The 22790-nt window shown below is 44.3% G+C and overlaps 1 protein-coding gene across 1 annotated transcript in view; it reads right to left on the minus strand.

The window, feature by feature from the left end:
- Positions 1-22790, minus strand: part of ZC3HC1 (zinc finger C3HC-type containing 1) — a 443283-nt gene that overhangs the window by 365907 nt on the left and 54586 nt on the right. The window contains exon 2 of the mRNA XM_069629598.1: positions 457-568. Coding sequence (XP_069485699.1) covers positions 457-568 — 112 coding nt within the window. The remainder of the gene's footprint in view (positions 1-456; positions 569-22790) is intronic.

Consider the following 22790-nt stretch of genomic DNA (forward strand, 5'->3'; position numbering starts at 1 on the left):
AGGAATTGCTCCCAAGTCTCCCGTACGCTGTGCTAGGCATCACATAGGTGCAGCTTGGCACAGAATAGGAAAATAGAAGTCTTGCTGCACTTAGCCTTCCTCCCCCCGCCACCATGGTGACATTCTTTTCATTAACCCTTGAATAGAGATCAACATTTGGCACCAACTAAACAAAATGAACGACTGCAGCAAACTGGACATCTATGATCTAGCATCCAGTAAGTGCTGGTAAAGGTTTGGCATCTTAACTATAGTGGCAGCAAAAAGGGTGATCAATGGAAAAGCCTCCATAACCATTACCACAGAAAATGGTGGGTAGTGGGAAAAGTTGCAAGGCAGTGGTACTCTAGGGGAGGCATACGCAGAGTACACACAAACAGCATACAAACCCACCACCAAAAACCCTCTCCCCAAGGAACCCTAAGAATTCAGAAATCTAGGCACAGAAAAGGATATAGTGAAGGATTCTAATCTGCTGAAGAAGGCTTCTTTGCTCGACTTTTCGCAAGGTAGAAAGTCTGCTTCAGAAGATTCTTTCGGAGAGTCTGGGTGATTGCTGGAGTCATTCCTAAAAGAAAACAACAACATTAGCATATAGTAGAAAGTTAGGTACTTTCACAATACATATAACGAAGGGTACATCAAGGAGGTGAAGAAGAAACATATACAGTAAAGGCAGAGGAATTTGCTTTGGTTATTCGGCTCGACTGGTCTGAAGCCTCCACTTGAACAGTTGCAAAAATGTGTCATCAGAAAGACGTTTCTCAAACCTCTATCTGCCCAAGACTCACACCCTTAAATATTCTCATTGCTTTGTATTTACTGCTTCATGACAAACTTTTCACACTTCTAAGTGTGAACAATAAGTGTTATTACACAATACCTCAAAATAATGCCCACGTAGAAAAAGGAACTGGGAAAAGTGTGCAATATGGGTTGCCCCAGTGTTCTTTACTCTGCAGTCTCCTAGTGGTTTTAGGAATCTCTCCTAACGCTATGTTTCTTTATCAGGAGATGGGTTTTCCAGAGTTTATCAGTTCAGGACAATCTTGCCCCAGTTCGAGAAATAAAGAAAAGGGTTTTTCTCAGATATAACTATCCTATACTCAAGTTCCAAAGAAATGTCCATTCTCTCAAAGTTGTAGATAGGCGGTTTCCTTCATCTTCCTCCCACGTGGGTCTCTCCACATGAGGGTCCAGTCATGCGCGATTCTACTTTCCCCTAGGGCGGATTCTTGCTTTGCTTTATTAGGGCCCTCCTGTCTCCCTTGACTCTTGTTCCCAGAATCTTATCCAATCCATAGGGACATGCTTATCTCCTCCTGGGCTATCTTTGCCCTGGTTTTTGAGTGTCCTTTTGAACCATTTGGCCGATTCCAACACTCTGACTTTGATGTTCACCTAATTACACCTTCCACCCGAAGTGCACTGTGAAACTGAACAATCCAGGTCCAGAACCCATTATGCATGTACCTTATTGCTTGTACTATCCTGAAAGTAACTGGTCAACTTACAACGCATTGATGCCTCAGGGTTTAGCACGCTTTATAAATGTAAAAATAAATAAATAAGGTTCTCTTTACTGCTGTTACTGTGTGCATCTTGTTCGCCTTCTGGGCCAGATTACTCCTTAGCATTATATAATTTTTGTTATTTCTCCCATCGACTGGGTTTGGCCGCTGTGTCCTCCTCGGCTGGCAGGAACCTGCAGCAGATCCTATACTGCACCTTCAAGTTTGCTTTTTTTCACACTAGAATTGTTCTGAAAACCAGGAAGTAGGAAATGTTTCAGCTAAGCATTCTCCAGATGTCTCTTGTGAATTGTGGCAAACTTATGGCATCACCAGAGCTGAAACTCTGGAGCCAGCAAGAGCTTTCACCATGGAATGGCTTCAGTGAACTCCTGGGCATGCAGTATGTTGAACCTATAGACCTGAGTCCTTTAAGACGAGGCATCTACACTTAGAGATGGATGGGGATGCAGAACTTACTCATACAGCAATAATCAAACTGACTCAGGAAGTTGGCAAAACTTAGTACTGTTTTATTTGCAATTATCAAAAATAGGGAGTTACAGCACACATTCACTCGAGCTCTCGGTGAATTTAATAAACAACACAACCTTTATAGTCAAAACACATCATCATTGGCATCACACTATGTGGCAAACTACAAAAACCTACTTGGGGATGTGCTAGGCTTACAGGGAACATCTAGGTATACGTTCCATACTGACAGGGGTTGTGATTGGGTATCTAACATCAGGTGGACAACTAAGCCCTCCTCTAGTGAAAGTCATCTTTGTCGCCCCAAAATACACGACGATCCATTGGTTACACAAACTATAGGGCTCTCTGTTACATGGCCCTCTATAATTGGTTGGCACGCTTGTACCCTTCTGGAATATTCCCCACACTAGCAGCACGCAGGCTGGTACCCCAGGTGCCTGTGGGCTGGTCTGGACCATAGCTTCCCACCCAATTAGCCTGACATCTATCATCACTCTTGCGGTCTGCCATTCAATAAAGGCTTTGAACTTGGCCTTGCAGAAGCTCTCTGTGCCCGAGAATAAAAGGGAGTGTGGCATGGTTTTATCTTCTGGTTTCGGTATAGCTCGACTCAAAGTCTATTTCAATCTGACCATGACACTGGAGACCATGTTTGAGCTCTTTGCTGCATATAATACTATTAAATGATGAACTCTTGACGCCTTCAGTGTTTTTTCATTCCACCTCAAACAGAAGTTGGTTTCTTTCTCATGTTCATGTAGCTACTTGACAGGCAACAAGGCTCACGGTGGCCTCGACTCTTGGCACTGCGCCAGCCAGCCTTTCTTGAATTTTCCTTCGCAATTAGCTATTTTCCAACTGTGCCACACTCAATGCTAAAGTGAATCATGGAACATCCAGGTTCTATACATATATACATTGGCTCATCGCCACAATCTATTCACTACGTAGCCAGCCTCAAAATTACTAAGTCTACTTGCGTTACTGCGTTCCTCAAGAACCTTGGCTTGGAAGGTTTGGTCTAACTTGGCGACATCTTATAGTGGTGAACAAGGAAAGTAGTTGGTACAATCAATACATTTGTTCCATGGAGTCGCATCTCACCAGGTCTGGGGTTTAGCCAAGTACAAGACCCCTTGCAAAATAGTGTAAGGTATGAAGTAACCTGGAAAGAGACTGCACCTAATTTTTGCAAATTAGTTTTATTTCTCAGAAAATTGCCCTTATAGTTGATGACACGTGTTTCGGTCCTCCAAGGACCTATTTCAAATCAGGGCTATTGATTAGTCTTACCATCATATAGTCATAAAGAAGACACAAAATACAAAAAAGACAAAAAATGAAAACATAAGCAAATGGTCACATTGGTAGACATGTGTATATATCCAAAAATAAAGTGATGATATAGATAATAAGATCAAGTATGCATTGAAAGAAAAAATAAATAAACACAAAAATGCATGGATGTTAGAAATAAAAAGCCAGACAATAATTGGATGGGGAATAGGGGTTGGAGAAAGCAGGGGTGAGATTCGGAGAAAAATAGATGCAAAGTCTTTGTTAGTTATGATACATGATGCATTTACAATAAAAACAATGTTATGGTCAATCATATTCTTTCATGTCACAAAATATATGGAGAAGCGTGTTACCTTATAGTCATGTAAGATGCCCCTGTCACATAATGTGAAAAATGAGCTTCCATATGTCAAAAGGGTAAATCCCTGTAAGTAAAAAATCATATCATGAACAAACTCTTATCTTACCCTAATATGAAAACTGGATTGTGAAAAATGCACTTAGTATTCGGTTTCCAACTGCAAAATACACGTAACCTGCATATAAAGTGTGCCAAAGTTGCACGTATTCTTAATTATCAAAGTCTGTTGAGTGAAAACTATACGTAAAAAAGTGTTCGCACTCCTAATAACTCAAAGTGCACTTTCGCGTATGAAATTACACGTGGAAAAGCGTTTTACACGTACGCAGACTCGCAATGCACTTTCGCGTGAAAAAAAATACACGCATAAATGGAGTTGCTGGTCTGAAATCCACAAGCAATATGATTTGATACCAGAGGGCCGCCCTATTGTCAGTATCTGGACAACATTCTGAGACCAAGGGCCACCCAACTAAAGGCATATCTCAAGGACACTACAGATGTCACAACTAAGCTACAATCTTGGAACTGGGAACAAGATTGCCTTTTAGCAACCATGGATGTGAAAGCACTATACACTTCGATTCAACACTCATGGGCTCTGAAAACTATTGACTATACCTTCAGGGATGAGTCAGCCTCGAAGTACCACCAAATTGTAATGATCAAGGAAATGTTAGAGTTATCCCTACAATGTAACATCTTTAACTTCAACAATGTCTTTTATAGACAAACTAGAGGCGTTGCTATGGGCACTAAATATGCCCCAGCCCTCGCAAAACTCTTTATGGGACTTTTTGAGGATTCAGTCATATACAAGGATAAAGTGTATCAGAAGGATCTTGTATATTGGTCAAGGTATATTGACGATGTGTTGATACTATGGAAAGGCACAGAATTAGAATTCACGGCCTTCCTAAACAGAATCAATGTTAACGAAATGGGTATTCAATTCACTGGTGTCTGCGATGCAAATAGCATTGATTTTTTGGACCTCACCATATATATTAAACAGAACCAGATAAGAACACGCACATTTCGTAAACCTACGGAGGTCAACGCTACCTTACATGCTACTAGTTGCCATCATCGAACAACGATTCTTAACATACCAGCGGGAGAATTTACAAGAGCAAGAAGAAACTGTCAGACCAAAGAACACTTTGAGAAAGAATGCAGGCTCCTACAATCGAGATTTCTGGCAAGAGGATATTCAAAGAAATGTGTTACCAAGGCATTGGATAAAAGTCTGCAACTAACACAGGAACAGACTCTGGCTATTAAGAACAAAACTTTGGAGCCACCTACTACAGGATTCATCACTAAATTTGGCAACGATCATAGACATGTGAGAAAGATTTTGGCCAAACATTGGCATCTTTTGAAATTGGATGACCACATTTCCAAGTTTATTGACGACAAACCAAGAATCATCTTTAAGAGAGCACAGACACTAAAAAAACAAACTAAGTCCTTCAGACTTACCAGACCTAACAGAGGGAACATCCAATTGGTTACAATCAACTAATGGCTTCAGGAAATGTGGAACATGCACCATTTGCAAACATGCACATGAAAACACTGATTGTTTCAAGAGCAGCAACAATAAGACTATAAAAATCGAGCAACCCATAAATTGTAGGACGAAATATGTGGTTTACGCGATTATATGTGTATGCAAATTAGTCTACATTGGGAGCACCATTAGGGAACTCAGGACTAGGGTGCGTGAACATCTTGCTAAAATTGGAAGCGAGGACCCTAGACTTCCTCTTGCTTGTCATTGGCAAGAGAAACATCAATTGGATAATAAAGCTGATATTAAGTTCATTGGCCTTCAAAAAGTAACCCTTGGAGGACGTGGAGGTGACAGAGAAAAGAGACTCAGACAAACTGAGGCGAAAATAATCTGCAAACTCAACTCCACAGTACTTGGACTCAACACTGATAATGAAATGGTGTCCTTTTTATAACAATAATTAAGTTGTAACTATAGTGTTTAGAAACATGTTTACCATCTCATTCGCACTATCATACACTAAGACCTTTCCGACTATGATATTATTCAATATGTTAACACAGAAGCATTTCCCTTCAATTCCGCTTTGCTGACATTTCTAACACATTAACATTAAAAGTCCTTGATGTGCAGACCGTTTTTCAAACTTACTACTTTACTTTATGTGACTCACCATATATCTTTATGGTATGTTCACTCCATTACAATATGGCCGCCAGTGAACATGTGACTAACCATGGAGAAAGGACACACTGTGGTATCTGCTATCTTAGCAACAGATAGAATGACAGGACGCATAATGGCGCCCCCTCGAGACTTGTAGCAACTTTGCGATCGTACGCGCTTATTCTGAACAGCAGGTAAGAGAGCGTCTGACTTTTCATGTATCTGAAGATTCATGAGATTTTCGCGCACGCGAACGTGCGTTTGTTACTTGCATAGTCTCACTTAAACGCTTTAACATGTAATATCGCGCTCGCGATTGTGCGCCTCCAGTATAGAATACGTGTGTCAACCCACCACTACGATCTCACGCGTTTAAGCATTCACGCGTTCTCACGCGTTTAAGCTTTCACGCGTTTAGCCAAGATGCACTATTTTTTGTCATCCACTAGTTTGTGCACACGTACGTGCGCTTATTACTTACCGGTTGCTTTAACGTATCAGGATCCCGTTAGTGTAATGATTACATATTTTTTGCACGCGTATGTGCGCGTCTTTCACGGATCAGACCAGCAACTCCATTTATGTGTGTATTTTTTTTCACGCGAAAGTGCATTGCGAGTCTGCGTACGTGTAAAACGCTTTTTCACATGTAATTTCATACGCGAAAGTGCACTTTGAGTTATTAGGAGTGCAAACACTTTTTTACGTGTATTTTTCACTCAACAGACTTTGATAATTAAGAATACGTGCAACTTTGGCACACTTTATATGCAGGTTACGTGTATTTTGCAGTTGGAAACCGAATACTAAGTGCATTTTTCACAATCTAGTTTTCATATTAGGGTAAGATAAGAGTTTGTTCATGATATGATTTTTTACTTACAGGGATTTACCCTTTTGACATATGGAAGCTCATTTTTCACATTATGTGACAGGGGCATCTTACATGACTATAAAGTAACACGCTTCTCCATATATTTTGTGACATGAAAGAATATGACTGACCATAACATTGTTTTTATTGTAAATGCATCATGTATCATAACTAACAAAGACTTTGCATCTATTTTTCTCCGAATCTCACCCCTGCTTTCTCCAACCCCTACTCCCCATCCAATTATTGTCTGGCTTTTTATTTCTAACATCCATGCATTTTTGTGTTTATGTATTTTTTCTTTCAATGCATACTTGATCTTATTATCTATATCATCACTTTATTTTTGGATATTTACACATGTCTACCAATGTGACCATTTGCTTATGTTTTCATTTTTTGTCTTTTTTGTATTTTGTGTCTTCTTTATGACTATATGATGTTAAGACTAATCAATAGCCCTGATTTGAAAAAGGTCCTTGGAGGACCGAAACACGTGTCATCAACTATAAGGGCAATTTTCTGAGAAATAAAACGAATTTGCAAAAATTAGGCGCAGTCTCTTTCCAGGTTACTTCATACCTTACACTACTTGCGTTACTGCTTCTCTAGAAGTGTAAAATGACTTTGCATTTTTTCAGCGTTTCTTTGCATGAGCATCTTCATTTCGAGCCCGAAATGTTGCTCATCTTTGACACCTCCTCTTCAGATCTTATAGAAAGTCTATGTTCTTTTGTGTATCTTTTCAGGGTGTGTCAGTTCTGCTCTGCATGACATCACCAGTCCTCTTTCTCCATCCATTTTCACACTTCTTCCGGAACTCTGTCCAGAAGACCATCATATCTTCCTGAATGCATATAGGGTTTTCTCAATGGATACCTTGTTTCAAGAATTTCTTGTGGTACAGGCATCCTCACTGGTACTGCACGTGTCGCAATTTATGGTTCCCAACACATAGGCAACATGGGGGCAGAGCTTCTGGTAGGGGCTTTTGACTCTTCCTCTACACTCCCCCCTCTTGGCGTTTCATCAACCACTCTCTCTTCAATCTTCACATCAAGACATCCTCGTCTGAAGAAATGCTTCTTTGGAGTTCATATCTTTATGACTCCTTTCAGGCATTCTGCTGATTTCACATGCACATCAACACTCCAGGTCATAAGACTGCATTGCCCATTGGGACTGCAGTAAATCCATCTTGCCATGTTGTCATGAACCACCAAATTCGGCCCTTCTGGACTTCGTAGTCCATGATGCACCGTGGCATGAGCTCACTGACTCCTCCAAGATGGCGGACGGCCCGGAAACACTGCACTCTAGCCTTTGGGCACAACACTCTGCTTCCTAGAAAACAGGCACGCCCCTGCGGCTCTGCGCGTCTCAACGCAACTGCTTGGAGTTGTAAGACAAATGTTTTGAGTCTGTTAACTGTGCCATCTCCAGTTCGTATCCTTTTTTCTCCCTTCCTGGAACCCCCCCTCCAGATTCTTACCTTACCCGCTAGCTGTAGCCCACATCCCGGACCCCGTCTTGCGCTCGTGCCGAGGTGTCTCGAACATCCTCTGAGCATAGGACACTTGCCCCTCCTCCTTCCTGGATTTGTGGTTAACTTTCCTGGATACTGAACGCTATCCGGCTAAGGCAGCCGGCTACCCATGCTGCAATCCGAAGACTCGCGCTCCAACCTGTACAAGTCTCGGACAGTGAGGAAGAAGGAAGTCGCGTCCAAGAAGACCAAAGGCAAGGAAAAACAGGTGAGAAAGAGAGAAGCTTGTGACACATGTATCTCTTGCGGTTCTTCGGATACAGGAACTTTGTTCCCACAGGTGCATGAATACAGGCCTTTAAGTAGTCTCCGATTTAATCATCCGTCAGCTCTTTAGGTTCAAAACCTGATTCAGCATCAATCACGATCTTCATTCCAACTGATTTCTTTGCAGTCTTCTTGCATTATGATTATTATCCTGATCACACAGAACCCAAACATGATCATAGCCAACAGGGTTCCAAGGAACTTGAAAGTTCGCCATCCATTGTGGAACCCATGAGAAAATGTACGCAAACCAGCTATTATCAGCAATGGCTTCCACTTTGTCTTCCATCTAGACGTGTAGGTTCGTCAGCATCGTTATGGCCTCCGTCAAGGCGCCATTCCCGTCATTGTGAGAAGGTATGAATGTGCAACATGATTCTCCGATTTTGTCACAAACACCTCCATCCATAACTGTAATCATATCTAAGAAATATCTGTTCTGTAGAGTCATCAGTCGTATGGCTCTTAGCTCCTCCTTGATAGCATTAAATCCCTTTATGGTGGTGTTGATCGTCTGCAGAAGCTCCCATCTGGTTATTTGCAACCATTTGGCATTCACCATCGTCTGGATCCCAGGCATAAAGATAATAGTAAAAACTGAAGACGTCTTGCTGAACAATCTGTGTTCACAGGGAATGGCATCAAAGGCCTCTATCGATTTGACTGGGAAATAGTTTTCTCTCTTTATTCGATTTAGGAGTTCAGTAGTTTTCTTCCTCAGGTGAGCATCTGCTTTCGGAAACTCGCCAATATTCAGATCACTCTTTGGAATCACCAATGCTGGAACATGGACGATCATGATAGAACATAGTCCTCCCCAGTCTCTGGGCAGATTTATGTATGATCTGGATCCACAGGCCCAAAGACTGTCTAGTCTTTCATTCCTGGTACATCAAAGATTCGACCGCACTGTTGATTCTCTCCGACTTTTCTTGTGCCATTATTTCTGAAACATAGTTCTGCACTGGCCAAAAGGCACTATCTGCAATGGGTCTCCTTTGTCTTAGATCCACGTCAGAAGGTTTGCAAGTCTTGGCTAGAGAGGTTTGCATCCATTTTCCACTCATTCAACAACTGGCTTGTGATGACCAGTTACTGCCACAGCTCTGCACATGACTATTGATATTGATATTTTATTTCTATTGCGCTCGTACACAAGTGTTTCAGAGCGCGACAAGGCAAGGGAGGGGGGCAGGGGAGAACAAAACAATGATCTTACTAGGCCCAGTGACATTGAGAACGCGCAAGTGCATGGGAGAGGGGGAGGGGAAAAGTGCATGGGAGGGGGAAAGTCGAAAGTACGGAGCAAAGGAGAAACAGATAAATAATAATAAATAAAAAGGCAACATACAGTGGGAGTACAGCCAGCAAGTGGCAAGTGCTGGGTTTAAGGCAGCAGACAGGGTAGGTCTGATAAGTGAAGAAAGAAAAGGGGGGGCAACTGTATGGGTACAGATACAGACCCCAGTGCAAGGGGTGGCCCGGAGACAGTGCGGGAGGGTGGCAGGGTGAGCAGGTACCTGGGTCTGGAGGACAGAGGGTGGCCAGGTGCACGGTGCCAAGAGAGAACAGATCAGCAGGGGAGAGGGGGAGCGAAGGCAGAAGCAAAGAGGAAGGTCTTGAGGTGCTTCCGGAACCGGAGATGGTTCTCCTCAAATTTTAGTGTGGCAGGGAGGCCGTTCCAGAGGGAAGCCCCAGCCATAGACAGATCTACCTCCAGCTCATTTTTTTGAAAAATGACTGACCCTGGGGAAGTTAGAGATAGAGGAGCAAAGAGCTTGAGAGAGGAGGTATTTGCAGAGGGATAGCTGAGGGTATTTTGGGCCCAAGTCCCAGAATGCCTTGTGGACAACGCAGAGGGTTTTGAATTTAATGCTTGCATCCACTGGGAGCCTATGGAGATATTTCAGAGATGGAGAAATATGATCCCAGGGCTTGAGGCCAAGGACAAGTCTTGCAGTCCTGTTCTGGATTAGTTGCAGAGGGTGGAGAGTAGAGGCAGGTAGATTTAGAAAGAGGCTGTTACAATAGTACAACCTAGAGAGAACCAGAGCTTGGGAGACCATGAGCTTCTGGGGGGAAGGAGAGGAAAGGCACAGTACCTCTGAGGGGGTGTAGTAGAAAGTTTGACTTTTTAGAGACATCAGAGATGTGGGCGGAGAAAGGAAGTGTGGAGTCAAGGATGACCCCGAGGTTCTTAGCCACGCAGGTGGGGGAAGGAAGAAGGCCAAGGGATGCTGGCCAGAGAGTGAGGGGAAAAGATGGTGAAGGTGTGCCGATGAGGAGGATCTCCGTCTTGCTGGCATTCAGACAAAGATCATTGGCGGCACACCAATCTTGAATGGCAGTTAGGCAATCAGAGATATGAGAGGGAGAGGAGGTGGCCGAGGGCAGCCGGAAAATGAGTTGAGTGCTGTCACCATAGCACTGGAAATTTGAGCAGAAAATGCCAATGCAGTAGGGGAGAGTTGCCAGGTATTGGTTGAAAAGCCAGGGCGAGAGGTTAGACCCCTGGGGAGTACCACAGGTAGAGAGGAAGATAGATGATAGGAAGGACCCAAGTTGGACCTGGGAGGGTCGATCAAAGAGGAAAGAGGTCAGCCAGGCCAGAGCCTGATCAATCACGGAGAGGGTTGAGTAGGATGGTATGGTTGACCGTGTCGCAGGCAGAAGACAGATCGAGTAAGATGATGTTAAGAAACACCTTGGCGCTTCTGCTTACCTTCCGCGCTGTTCTCTCAACAACTCCTCAAAGGCATCTCCGGTGAAATCACCCCTCCGGTTCTTACCACCATTTCTGGCCAGGCGTTTCTTCATGTCTTCCAGGTTCCGTTTCGCGGAACACTGCAGGCTGCCATGGCAACTGGGACAGCGTTCTGGTCACGTGCGACGACACGCAGGATCACGTGACCCAGCCTTCTTAAGCTTGCGGAAACAGTGCTGCGGCGCTCCTGATTGAGCTTTATGCTACGCTTTGCTCGTTTTTGCTTTTGCCGGTGATTTTGACCCTTGCTTTTTTTCTAAGGATTGAACTGCTCTACCCCTGGTCTGGTTCTTCCTGGTTGTTGTCGGACTCTTGGCTATGTGTTTTGGACTTGCTGACTTCTACACCCATGGCTCCAGTTTTGCTCGTTAGTTGCTGACCCTTTTCGTTTCCCGGATTGGCCCTTGTCATTACCTTGCCTGCTGTGACGTTTTTGGATTCTTGCCTTTCCCCCCCTTTTTGCTACTCAACCTGTCCATGATTCTCGCCATTATCCTATCTGGTTTTTTCTCACTATACTCCTGATACCTTCCTTAAAACCCTTTGAGATTTCGTTCATTGGCGACACTACGACACGTCTGGATCAGTACTTACTACCCCTGGATCAGTGCTCTTCTGGATAAAGTATCCTTCCACGCCACCCTACGCTTCATATGGACTTCATCCCTCCTCTGGTCCCAGGGGTACTTACCTGTTTTAGGCGTCCTCGTGCCGTCGTGACCGGTGGCTGTTGGGGACGAGAGACTGGCCACTTTAGCATTAGGTGTCCGTGCTCGTCGGGGCAGGATTTCCCTCGGGTACCAGAGGTACTTGGTGTCACCTGTTGATCCACTGGTAAGTCACTTATTCTGTTATCTGTGGACTCTGCCTTATAAGCTATCCTGTTTTCAAACCTACTTGTCTTTGCCTTTCTAGATGGATAAATTGTCATTTCCACGACTTGATTGAAAACACCTAGTTGCTTGTTCCCCTGGCGCAGGTTAGTCTGTTAGTCTGTCTTTGCGTATGGTACTATAGGACAATGACATTGTTATAGTGGTGGTAACTGTATCCTTTCCTCCAGATATCTTCAACCACCTGTTCATCGAATTCTTTGGGGTACTCTGCGATCATCCAGGGACGATCCACGGCATCTTCTGATCTCCATTTTCTGGGTAATACTCTCCTTGGAGTGTATGTTTCATATCACCCGAGAATAGTATTATCTTGAAGATTTCCTCGGCTACATTACGAGTGCAATGCCACTGGGAATCTAACAGATGAGGACAGTGGGAATGTTAGAGTCAAGGATGGCGAACATATCTTCACAGATGTTCAGGAGAGCAGTTTCCGTGCTTCTGGCATCTCTGAAGCCAAACGACAGCCAACAGAATTGGAATGAAGGTTAAGCTTAGAGATGGCCAGCTTAACCAGGGGTTTGCCCAGAAAGGGAGTAATGGAAATTGGGCGATAGTTAGCCGGACAAGAAGGATCAGCTGTGGGTTTCTTGAGAAGAGGATGCACAAGGGAGTACTTCAGAGGGGAGGGGAAGGATCCTGAGGCAAAGGAGTGATTGCTAAAAATCAGCTAGGGCCGGAGCAAGGGTGTCAATGTGGTCTTTGATAGTTTTAGAGGAACAGGGATGAACCTGTTTTGACGAGGCTTTCATAGACTATGCCTTCTTCCCAGCCGTCTGGAGAAAGTACTGTTCCCCAGATCCGCTTCTGGTCTCTTTCCTTGCAGCTCCGAACTTCCTCATTGGTCTTTCCTTGGCAGTTGAGCTTCCTGTACATCTCCCATCTGATTCCAGCTCCCATTATGCCAGGTTGTTCATATATTATCACATGCTTTATGGTGTGTGCTCTTTATCTTGTCTTTAAGCCTTGAACAAAGGCATCTTCATCTGAGGCTGACCATTCCGTCACCCATGCTAAGGATGCTGTTTGACCCTGAAACTGACCACTTGTATGAGTGTAAGGTGAGCGAGGCAATGAGTTGTTTGAACATCTATTTCAATAGCTATGAATATCTTAGACTTTCCCATAGCATAAGGCAGGAGTTCACATACATATCCTCCTTAGAAGTACTTTTTCCCCACTTCTTTCATGTGCTGATACCACATGTTGTTCCCCAAATGCGCTTTACTGTCTAAATAATCATTTAATTCATAATCATCCTCCCTTGCATTTCTCTTAGGCCTCTTCTTTGGCTAATGATTCCTTACATAATCATCATGGAGTAAATCAAACAGACCTCCCTCCAAAAGGAAGCCAGGGTCGAAGTGCTGCAGACCTAGATACCTCCACATGTGCTGCTGGAGTAGGAATGATCACATAAGGCCTTGGCCTTCTCACAATGTCTAGTTCTGCTAAGGTGACTGGAGTGGTAAGGATTAACAGGACTCCTTCCCTTCCCTTCTGGAACCATTAAAGTAAACAATAGAAACAGAAAAACGATAATAGATGCTGAACAGGCATAGATTATGCACCAATACATTAGGCTCCAACATCAAGGTCTCTCCACACATTGTTGAGTCTGCTCACTTCCTGGAACTGCGATATGCTCTATAGACCACGTGACTGCATGTAATTACATTTAAGGAAGGAAAAACTGGTTTTATTCACGCAATCTCGTTAGATGCTCTGTAGTTGTCGAATTTGCTCTATGATCTCCACAAGTAATTGGCTGATTGCTGCACGAATTATAGGATCCCGCATAAACACATAAGTTTTAGTGTTTCGCCAAAAAAGATAAGGGTGTACTTGAAGCAAATAGTAAAAGATCATGACAAGTAGTTTGTGGGCATCGTTGTTCGATAGGACCATCTGTGTGTCCGGAAAGATGTTCAGGTAATAGTCTAATCTGCTCTATAATTGCTGCCAATAATCGGCTAATCGTCGGACCATTTGTAAGATCTTGGACAAAAGTACATATATCAGTGCTCCTCCCAACAAGAACAGGGTAAACTCGGAGTATAATTATAAAGAAAGCAAGAAGTAGTCTGTGTATATCAACATTTGATGACACCATGGGCACCTCCAAAGAGAAACACAGTCAGAAGAGAGTCAGGGAACTGCTCCCTCTTCCAGCCGTCAAACAGAAAGTCTAAATCGGGCATTTTTCGTTTACTCCAGCACTCCGCAGTCCAATGTCAGCAAACTCCTGTGGCTCAAGAACATTAACTTTCTTACTCCTTGCTAGCAGCTACAAAGAGTGTTTCGGGGGAGCTACAGTCCAAATGTACACTTTCATCTGTCCACTGGACAGTCTTGGCGTCCTTCTTCCTCATCATCGATTGAGTCTGCACGTGCTGAACTTCTCCTCGACTTCTGAATGGGTTGGGGGTGAATCAGCCTCTCCAGCATAGATTTTCACGTCTCCTAGGTGTATCCAAGCTCGTCTCCCTAGGACCATGACTGCTGACGGAGTAATCTCCTCCACAACGAAAGGGCTGCTAAATCTGGCCTTGTGCCACTTTCTTGTGAAATTCCTTATTAGAACCTTATCTCAAACAAATAATCTAGGTAGACAGTCTCCCAGGTCCTGTTACTGTATAGTATTCATCTGTGTTCTGAGACCGACACCCCGCCCGCTTGACTTGTTATGAAATGACAGAAATACTAGCTGTCATACATGTTAAGTACTCATGTAACTCACTTTCTAACAATTCTGCAGTTATCTGGACATCACTCCTAGTCCTCGATGGGAGAATTAGAGGCATTCTCATTCGCCTCCCTGGGACTAGTTAGTGGTTGTGAGGTGGTGGTCAGCGCCAGGCTGCTTTCTTAATGCAATGGCAGGCAATGCAGCCACCTCTTCTTCAGGGTCAGTTTCAACTTTGCTATTCTCTACTTGAGCAGACCATTGAGTCTCTCACATATCCGGTCGCTTGCAGGTGATAAGCAGAGGAAACCTTGTGTTTAATGCTAAGCAATAAGCTGATCTGTTCAAATACTTAATTTACAAAATGGGGACCATTATATGATCTCAACACCTCACATACTCCCCATCTAGAAAATTCTTCTCGGACTAATAACTTTGCAGCGCAAGTGGCATCAGGATGTGTCAATCGACTGCCAATACTTAGCGTTATTTTACACAGAAAATACTTCAGCAAAACAATATAATATGAGCCTGTACCAATAGTCGCCGTTCCAAACCTCTGTCTCACTTTTCTTTAATCTACCTATTCAATCGATACCATTAACAACTAAATAAATAATCTACTCTCAGCCTTTTATCATAATATTATTTGTCGCTCTTCAATATTTCATAATTTCCTTAATACATGCAATAGACAAACAGACAAACTGGTCGGCCCCAACATATATCTCTTCTCAGCGCTCATCGCTGCTTATTCTTCCCCCATAAAATTACTCCGATCGGAGTGTACATTATTTCCCTTAGCGAACCTTTTTCGCTCGTAACCTAGGTATATCCACTTGGATTTTGAAATAACTTCTTCTAGACATCCCTTTGACGTAGGATTTATGGGCTTAATCTATGACACTCCTCATCCTTTATATAGCTCTACTCGACACTCTCCGTCATTAACTAAATACCCCACCAACCCTCCGTTGCTTTCTTCCCATTATCACTGTCCCCACTTAATATGCATACATAGTTTTCTTTTCCCCCTTTCGCAATCTACTCGCCATTTGCTTTTCAGCTTCTGACCCTCGGGAGCATCTGCTCCTCAAACGGCCACCGTAGACTTTGGTTCGCTCAGCTGCCAGTAAAAATCGGGAGGGGGAATTCCGTGAAAGAGGGATCCGTCCCACCTATCTCGTTGTGTCCTGCAAGAACTTTTATCCACAGGAAGCCTTGCGGTCCTCGTCATCATTGATGTCACACTACGTGGCAAACTACAAAAACCTACTTGGGGATGTGATAGGCTTATAGGGAACATCTAGGTATATGTTCCATACTGATGGGGGTTGTGATTAGGTCTCTAACATCAGGTGGACAACTAAGCCCTCCTCTAGTGCAAGTCATCATCGTCATCACAAAATACACAAGGATCCATTGGTTACACAAACTATAGGGCTTTCTGCTATATGGCCCTCTATGATTGGTTGGCATACTTGTACCCTTTTGGAATATTCAACATGTTAGCGGCATGCAGGCTGGTACCCCAGGTGCCTGTGGGCTGGTCTTGACCATAGCTTCCCACCCAATTAGCCCGACATCTATCATCACTGCGGTCTGCCATTCAATTAAGGCTCTGAACTTGGCCTTTCAGAAGCTCTCTGTGCCTGAGAATAAAAGTGAATGTGGCATGGTTTTATCTTCTGGTTTTGGTGTAGCTTGACCCAAAGTCTATTTCAATCTGACGATGTGACTGGAGACCACGTTTTCAAGCTCTTTGCTGCATATAAAATTATTAATTCTTGACGCCTTCAGTGTTTTTTCATTCCACCTCAAACAGAAGTTTGTATCTTTATCACGTTCATGTAGCTACTTGACAGACAACCAGGCTCACGGTGACCTCAACTCTTGGTGCTGTGCTAGCCAGCCTTTCTTGAATTCTCCTTCGCCATTATCTATTTTCCAACTGCGCCACACTGAAACCCTTTCCATTCACGGGGTAAAAGTCTTGCTAAAACGCATTGTGGAACATCCAGGTTCTAGACATTCCTAAGTATATACATTGGTGCATCGCCGCAATCTATTCACTGCGTAGCCAGCGTCAAGATGCCTTTGTCTACTTGCATTACTGCATCTGTGAAAGTGTAAAATGACTTTGCATTTTCTTCAGCGTTTCTTTTCATGAGCATCTTCATTTCGAGCCCGAAATGTTGCTCATCTTTGACACCTCCTCTTCAGATCTTTTAGAATGTCTATGTTCTTTTGTCTTGTGTATCTTTTCAGGATGCATCATTTCTGCTCCGCATGACATCACCAGTCCTTTTTCTCCATCTATTTTCACACTTCTTCCGGGACTCTGTCCAGAAGACCATCATATCTTCGTGAATGCATATAGGGTTTTTTCAATGGATACCTTGTTTCAAGAATTCTTTGCGGTACAGGCATCCTCACTGGTACTGCACGTGTCTCAATTTCCGGTTCCCAACGTATAGGCATCATGCGGGCGGAGCTTCTGGTAGGGGCTTTAGACTCTTCCTCTACAAATGTGGTGCCTAGAGCCATTGTTGTTCAGACCAAACATAGGTGATAGACCTTTAGCCAAAAAAGTCAATCATCTCAAAAATCAAGTCACTGGATTCCAGTGTATAAAAAGACATGGACAAGAAAATATATAAAACAACAATTATAAACAAGAATTACGGCTGTTCAGGTTCATTATGTCGTCAAAACTGAATATAGATGGAAAAACAGAGCAGCTGGGACAGTGATATTGCTACAAAAGCAATCAAAGGGGTTGGCGAGATAACCCTTGCAACAGGCCTGCAAGGGACATATGTATACAAAAACAAAGAGGACTACAGTCACTGAGAACAGAGGAGCACATTTCCTACTTGGGGAAAGATGGGGAAGGTGTTTCCAGGCATTCAAACTCCGCTCCACTATCGTTAGCTAGTTCCTGAGACGCCAGTACTGGAATAAAGGTAGATGACAGAGCCAGAATCCATAGGTTTACAATAATTGAGTGAATGTTATTATGTTACTGGCTTTTTACAGATTCTGTGGTAAAAGGTCAAGTACCCGCTACCACCACTGATAATACAAACAAGGCAGTCACTGGGCATCATCATTATTTTTTATTCTATACAATCCCACATCAGGAGGGGCGTGATCATCGTCCATGATTTGAGGACGTGCCCTGCATGAGCTCCCACCTGTATCCTGGAATTGATCTTTTCTGCAGTTGAATTGCATTGCTTCTTCATGCTCATGTGAAAATAATAGCTGTTCCCACCTTTGCAGCATTGTTGCTGACCTTCCGACGATTGTGGGGGCCAACTGGAGGCCGTTGATGCATTCTGTCCTCCACAAATGGCGGACGAATCAGAGCTGCGGCCAAACTGAGGACACAGCTGATCGGGACCAGCAGGGGTGCCAGACACTGAGGCTGGAGATAAGCCATCGGGTGGACTAGTGTGTGGTCGGTGACTAACCCTGCGTTGTGCCTGTGAAACCACTGTAGACGGGCAGTCTGGAGTAGCCGGGCCGCAATGGGCCTGCGTTGCGAAGGGCGATGTCCTGGTGTCCTGGTTGTGCAGAGGTGGGCGCGGTTGTTGCAGCCCATACAGTGGCTCCCAGTAGGAGAGAATGGCCCCCATTGACGTGCTGCATGGAGCATTGTGAAAGGCACCGTGAGACAGTGTCGGACATTAGCCGCATAAATTGAGGGGCAGGCCCCTGCTAACAAGCACACTTCATAGGAAGGCACATGAAGGAGTGCACTCTGAAGGCACAGTGCACAGCATAAAATGCAGCTGGGTGAGATTTGCTGGTCCCTGCTAGGATGCAACTGGTATCTGAGGCACTCCAGCTAAACGGATTACTTCTACAGTGGGGGCAGATCTACTGAAGGTTTGAGGAGCTTTCTTATCATAGACTTGACTGCAGTAGGACAGCTGGACTGGACCCAGGGACCTTTAACTGACAACTGGTCAAACGAAAGATGCCTACTGAGACAGTGGAGCTCTCCTGGACTTTGTTGAGCCCAGTCGCACTCATACAGCAGTACTGATAATTGATAAACAGACATTGCGCAGCTTGGACACGGCAAGGAGCACACTCACTGGGGTGGGGGCTGGTTCCTACGGGGAGTATTGCGGCTGTGCTGCGAGGTTGGTACTTGTGCAGGTGGGTAAACCTCTCAAGGGTCCATCATTCGTCTGATAGCTAAGGCCCTTGTCTCCACACCTCCATGGGACTGTTTTTGGCACTTAGACTGGCCTGAAGTGCTGGCTGGTGGGTGCCCTCTTTCGACAATGAATCTAAAAGATCCAGCTTCAGCACCAAACCCATAAAAGGTTTTGAATTGCAAGCAGTTTATGCCTCAAATACCGATTGTATTTTGATTTCCCATTCAATATTCAATTAAGATTTCAACATTTCTAACAAGGGAAATAGTGAAACCCCAAAATCGCGATCATCTCCCATCGTCTGCCTATTCATAGTAGGGACAATGGTTCCTGATCGCCTTCTTCCTGGTAATTACCTCATTCTGCTCACATAGGGTGGCGAGTCCCCCTCTCACTAAGAGGTCACCTTTGAGGTTGCCCTGGCCGCGCCATAGGCTCTGGCTCTAAATGTTTTGCAAGGTTTTATTAAACCAAACACTAATAACAGGTTGTTTACTCTAACTCAACATACAAAAGAAAAAGTTCTTTTTGTAACTTTTTCAAGACTCAGAGGTTGAGTCTTTGTATGATCCCTGGTACTTTCCAGCTTGCCAACCACATTGCTTTCAAATTGTAGTTCACACATAACACTAGATGGTGTAGCTCAGACTGTAGTGTAACCTCATTCTAGACTCATTCTACATTGTGCTAAACAGATGAAGACATATGCTGGGAGTGTCACCCTTTGATTAATCTACCTGGGTTGAGGTTGCTGAGTTGGTTTGCCCCCCTCATCTGCTGACTGCAGCCGCACTGCGTATGACATAGGGCATTTTCTAGCTCCCTTTGGTATGCCGGCCACCAAACCAAAAGGGGGCAGTAAAGGCGCTATCCTGGAGTCTTTTGCAGCCAAAAGCAGCCATTGGGACCCTACTACAATCAAGGGGCCGGAGCGGATGGATGAGACGCCAGCGATGGCGGGGACACAGAAGACAAGATCCTTGCCGCTTGCAGCCTATTTCAAGGACAATGATCTCCGTATAAATCCAAAAAAGATAAAGCTGATGGTCTTGCTGGTAGAGAGGGGAAAGAAAGGCCTAAAATTCCAATGCTTTGTGGGTCAGGAAGCACTAGAGTGCGTCAAGCAAATTACATATTTGGGGATTCCCATTAATTCAAGCTCCATCAAAGCACAGTGGATGACAACCCTAAGACTGAAATTTAAAAGGCTGACAACCCAGGCAATCATGCTGCATAGGAGATACAGGAAATTCTCGTTGCTCTCAATCCTTACCTTCTATAAGCAGATGGTTGCTCCAGTTTTGGTTTATGGAGCAGAGATGGCACCAAATCTCCCTATGCACTTTTGGGAGGTACTGGAGGGCTACTTCTGGAAGCGTGTGTTAAATCTCCCCAAATCCCTCCCAATTGTATCAATAAGATATGAACTGGGACTGCAGTCAATGTGCTCGATTATTGGGTGGAAGTCCCTGGCCTTAAGAAATGTGCAGAACCGGATCAGACTGCTCCATTCAAGATCATGAACAGTAAGGGAAGGAAGAAGGGGGAATGGATGATAGATACCTGGAAAAACGCCCGAGAGGCAATGTTGCTAAGCCTGGATCAAACCAGGACCACCATTCTAGAAATCCCAGATAATATAAACAAGAGGATTAGGGTACAGGATTGGTTTCAAACAAAGGAAAGAAGGTTAACCTATAAACTCTCATTAAGTATGGGCCTAGAACAAAGATCGAACGATAAACTTCCGGCCTATCTTAAAACATCCCCCTCTGCCCACTTTCGAGATATGTTTACGAGACTAAGACTTAATGCTCTACCCACTCTAGAGGTCATGGACTCACAAAGACAAATAGGGAAAATGGATATAAGTATTGTAGGTTTTGGACCAAGAATCAGTTGAGACTGCTAAACATTTGATACTGGAATGTCCAGGACTAAGAAGTATAACAATGAATTATATGAAGGATGTAACAAAAGGTTTGAACTCATGGGCCCTCATTACAAGTCAGGCGGTGGGCCATGGTGCTATTAGCACCATGGTCCATGCCGGATCCTGCCATGGTGGATGGCGGAATTACCGCCCCATTCCAAGGTGAGTGGGGCGGTAATTCCCCATTCACCATTTGCCCTTCCCCATTCCCATTTTTGCCCCATAGGGCATAATGGGGATGGGGAAGGCGCTAATTACGGCACCGTAAACGCCTTGGACTTTAACGCCTGCAAAAAGCAGGCGTTAAAGTGTGAATCAGGCGTTAAGGGTTTAACGGCGCCAACGCTCTTTACGGCGCCATTAACCCCTTAACGCCTGTCTTGTAATGAGGGCCATTGTCACCAGAGGATTGTTGAAAATGTTCATAATAGGAGAAAAACCATCAGACCATCATTGTACTACGATTGCTCTCTGGGGATGCGCTTGGTAGTGGGAGCACAGCGTTGCTGCCCAGGGCACGGTACTTCTGCCACCCCTCGAACGTTGGATATGGATGGTGCTGTTTTTTTGCTGGCACCCCCAACAGATTCCCAAATGGCGAGGCTTTGTCCAGCGGGGATGTGTGTGCCCTAACAGCTTGAAGCTGTTGAACGTTATACCAAATCTATTAATAGTGGTGCACACTTTTGTTTTCATACGTCTGGTTGTTGTGTATTGGTGTGAATGTTGCCATCTTGTGTATTGGCCGGTGGTGTAGAGTTGGGCAGGATAATGCGGGTGGGAAGATGCTGTATTCCGGGCCTGTATATATATATATATATATACAGCCGAGGTCTGGTAACCGGGAGACGACTGCTGTGAAAAGAGGGGAATCGGCCGAAATGACCGACTCCAATTTACCTACCCCACCAAAAGACCTAAAATACATACCACCAAAAGTTTGAACTACGAAAAGTTTGAACCTTTTGTGGTATGTATATTTTGGTGGGGTAGGTAAAAAAAATAAAAGATGAAAAGAAAAACAAAGGCTGCGGGGGACACCGCCAAACTGACCCAAAGAAAAAAAAAAAATAAAGAAAAAGAAAAAAGGATCCTGCGGCGCCAGTTCCCCATCGGAACCAACATCGCAGGGAGACAGCTCTTCGAGGTGAAAGCTAAGTACGGGGGCGGGGGTGTGTTGCAGGTGTGGGAAGGGGTAGGCTTTGGGGTTGTTTTACAATGGATGTCCGCATGAGAAATGTACTAACATTTATGTATGTCGTACATTTCTCATGCGGTCATTTCCGTCGCGGACCTTTCTGCCACGGTAAAACAACCCCAATCCGCGAGAGTGGGTAGTGCATGCCAGATTGGGTGGAGGCCCAGGCAGCTATCGACGAGGTTACTGTTCAATGTGGATGGCATTGCTTAGGATAATTCGCTGGAATGTAAGGCCGCTGGCCTCCTACTTGCGCAGGAATCGAGTGAGATCATTACTGCGTAGGAAAATAATTTCCATTGATTTACTGCAAGAAATACACTTGTTCCCTGCTAGACAGAAGGGTGGCAGCTGGATTTTGGGGGTATATGGATGCAGCTATTTGAAATTCGCCATGGGGGTGATGGTGCGGATAGATGCCGCAATCCTCTTCTGGCTCCTGGATGTTGAGGCGAACAAAGAGGGCAGATATGTGATTGCACATCGATATGTAGATCTGTAGATCATCAGGAGGTGTACATAGTTAACTCCTACTGTCCTAATCATGCAATACCCACCTTCCTTCGCCCGAGTAGTAAATTAGCCCACATGAGGGATGCC

This window comes from Ambystoma mexicanum, chromosome 12 (assembly GCF_040938575.1).
Source record: "Ambystoma mexicanum isolate Mex_15411 chromosome 12, UKY_AmexF1_1, whole genome shotgun sequence".
NCBI classification, from domain to species: Eukaryota; Metazoa; Chordata; class Amphibia; order Caudata; family Ambystomatidae; genus Ambystoma; species Ambystoma mexicanum.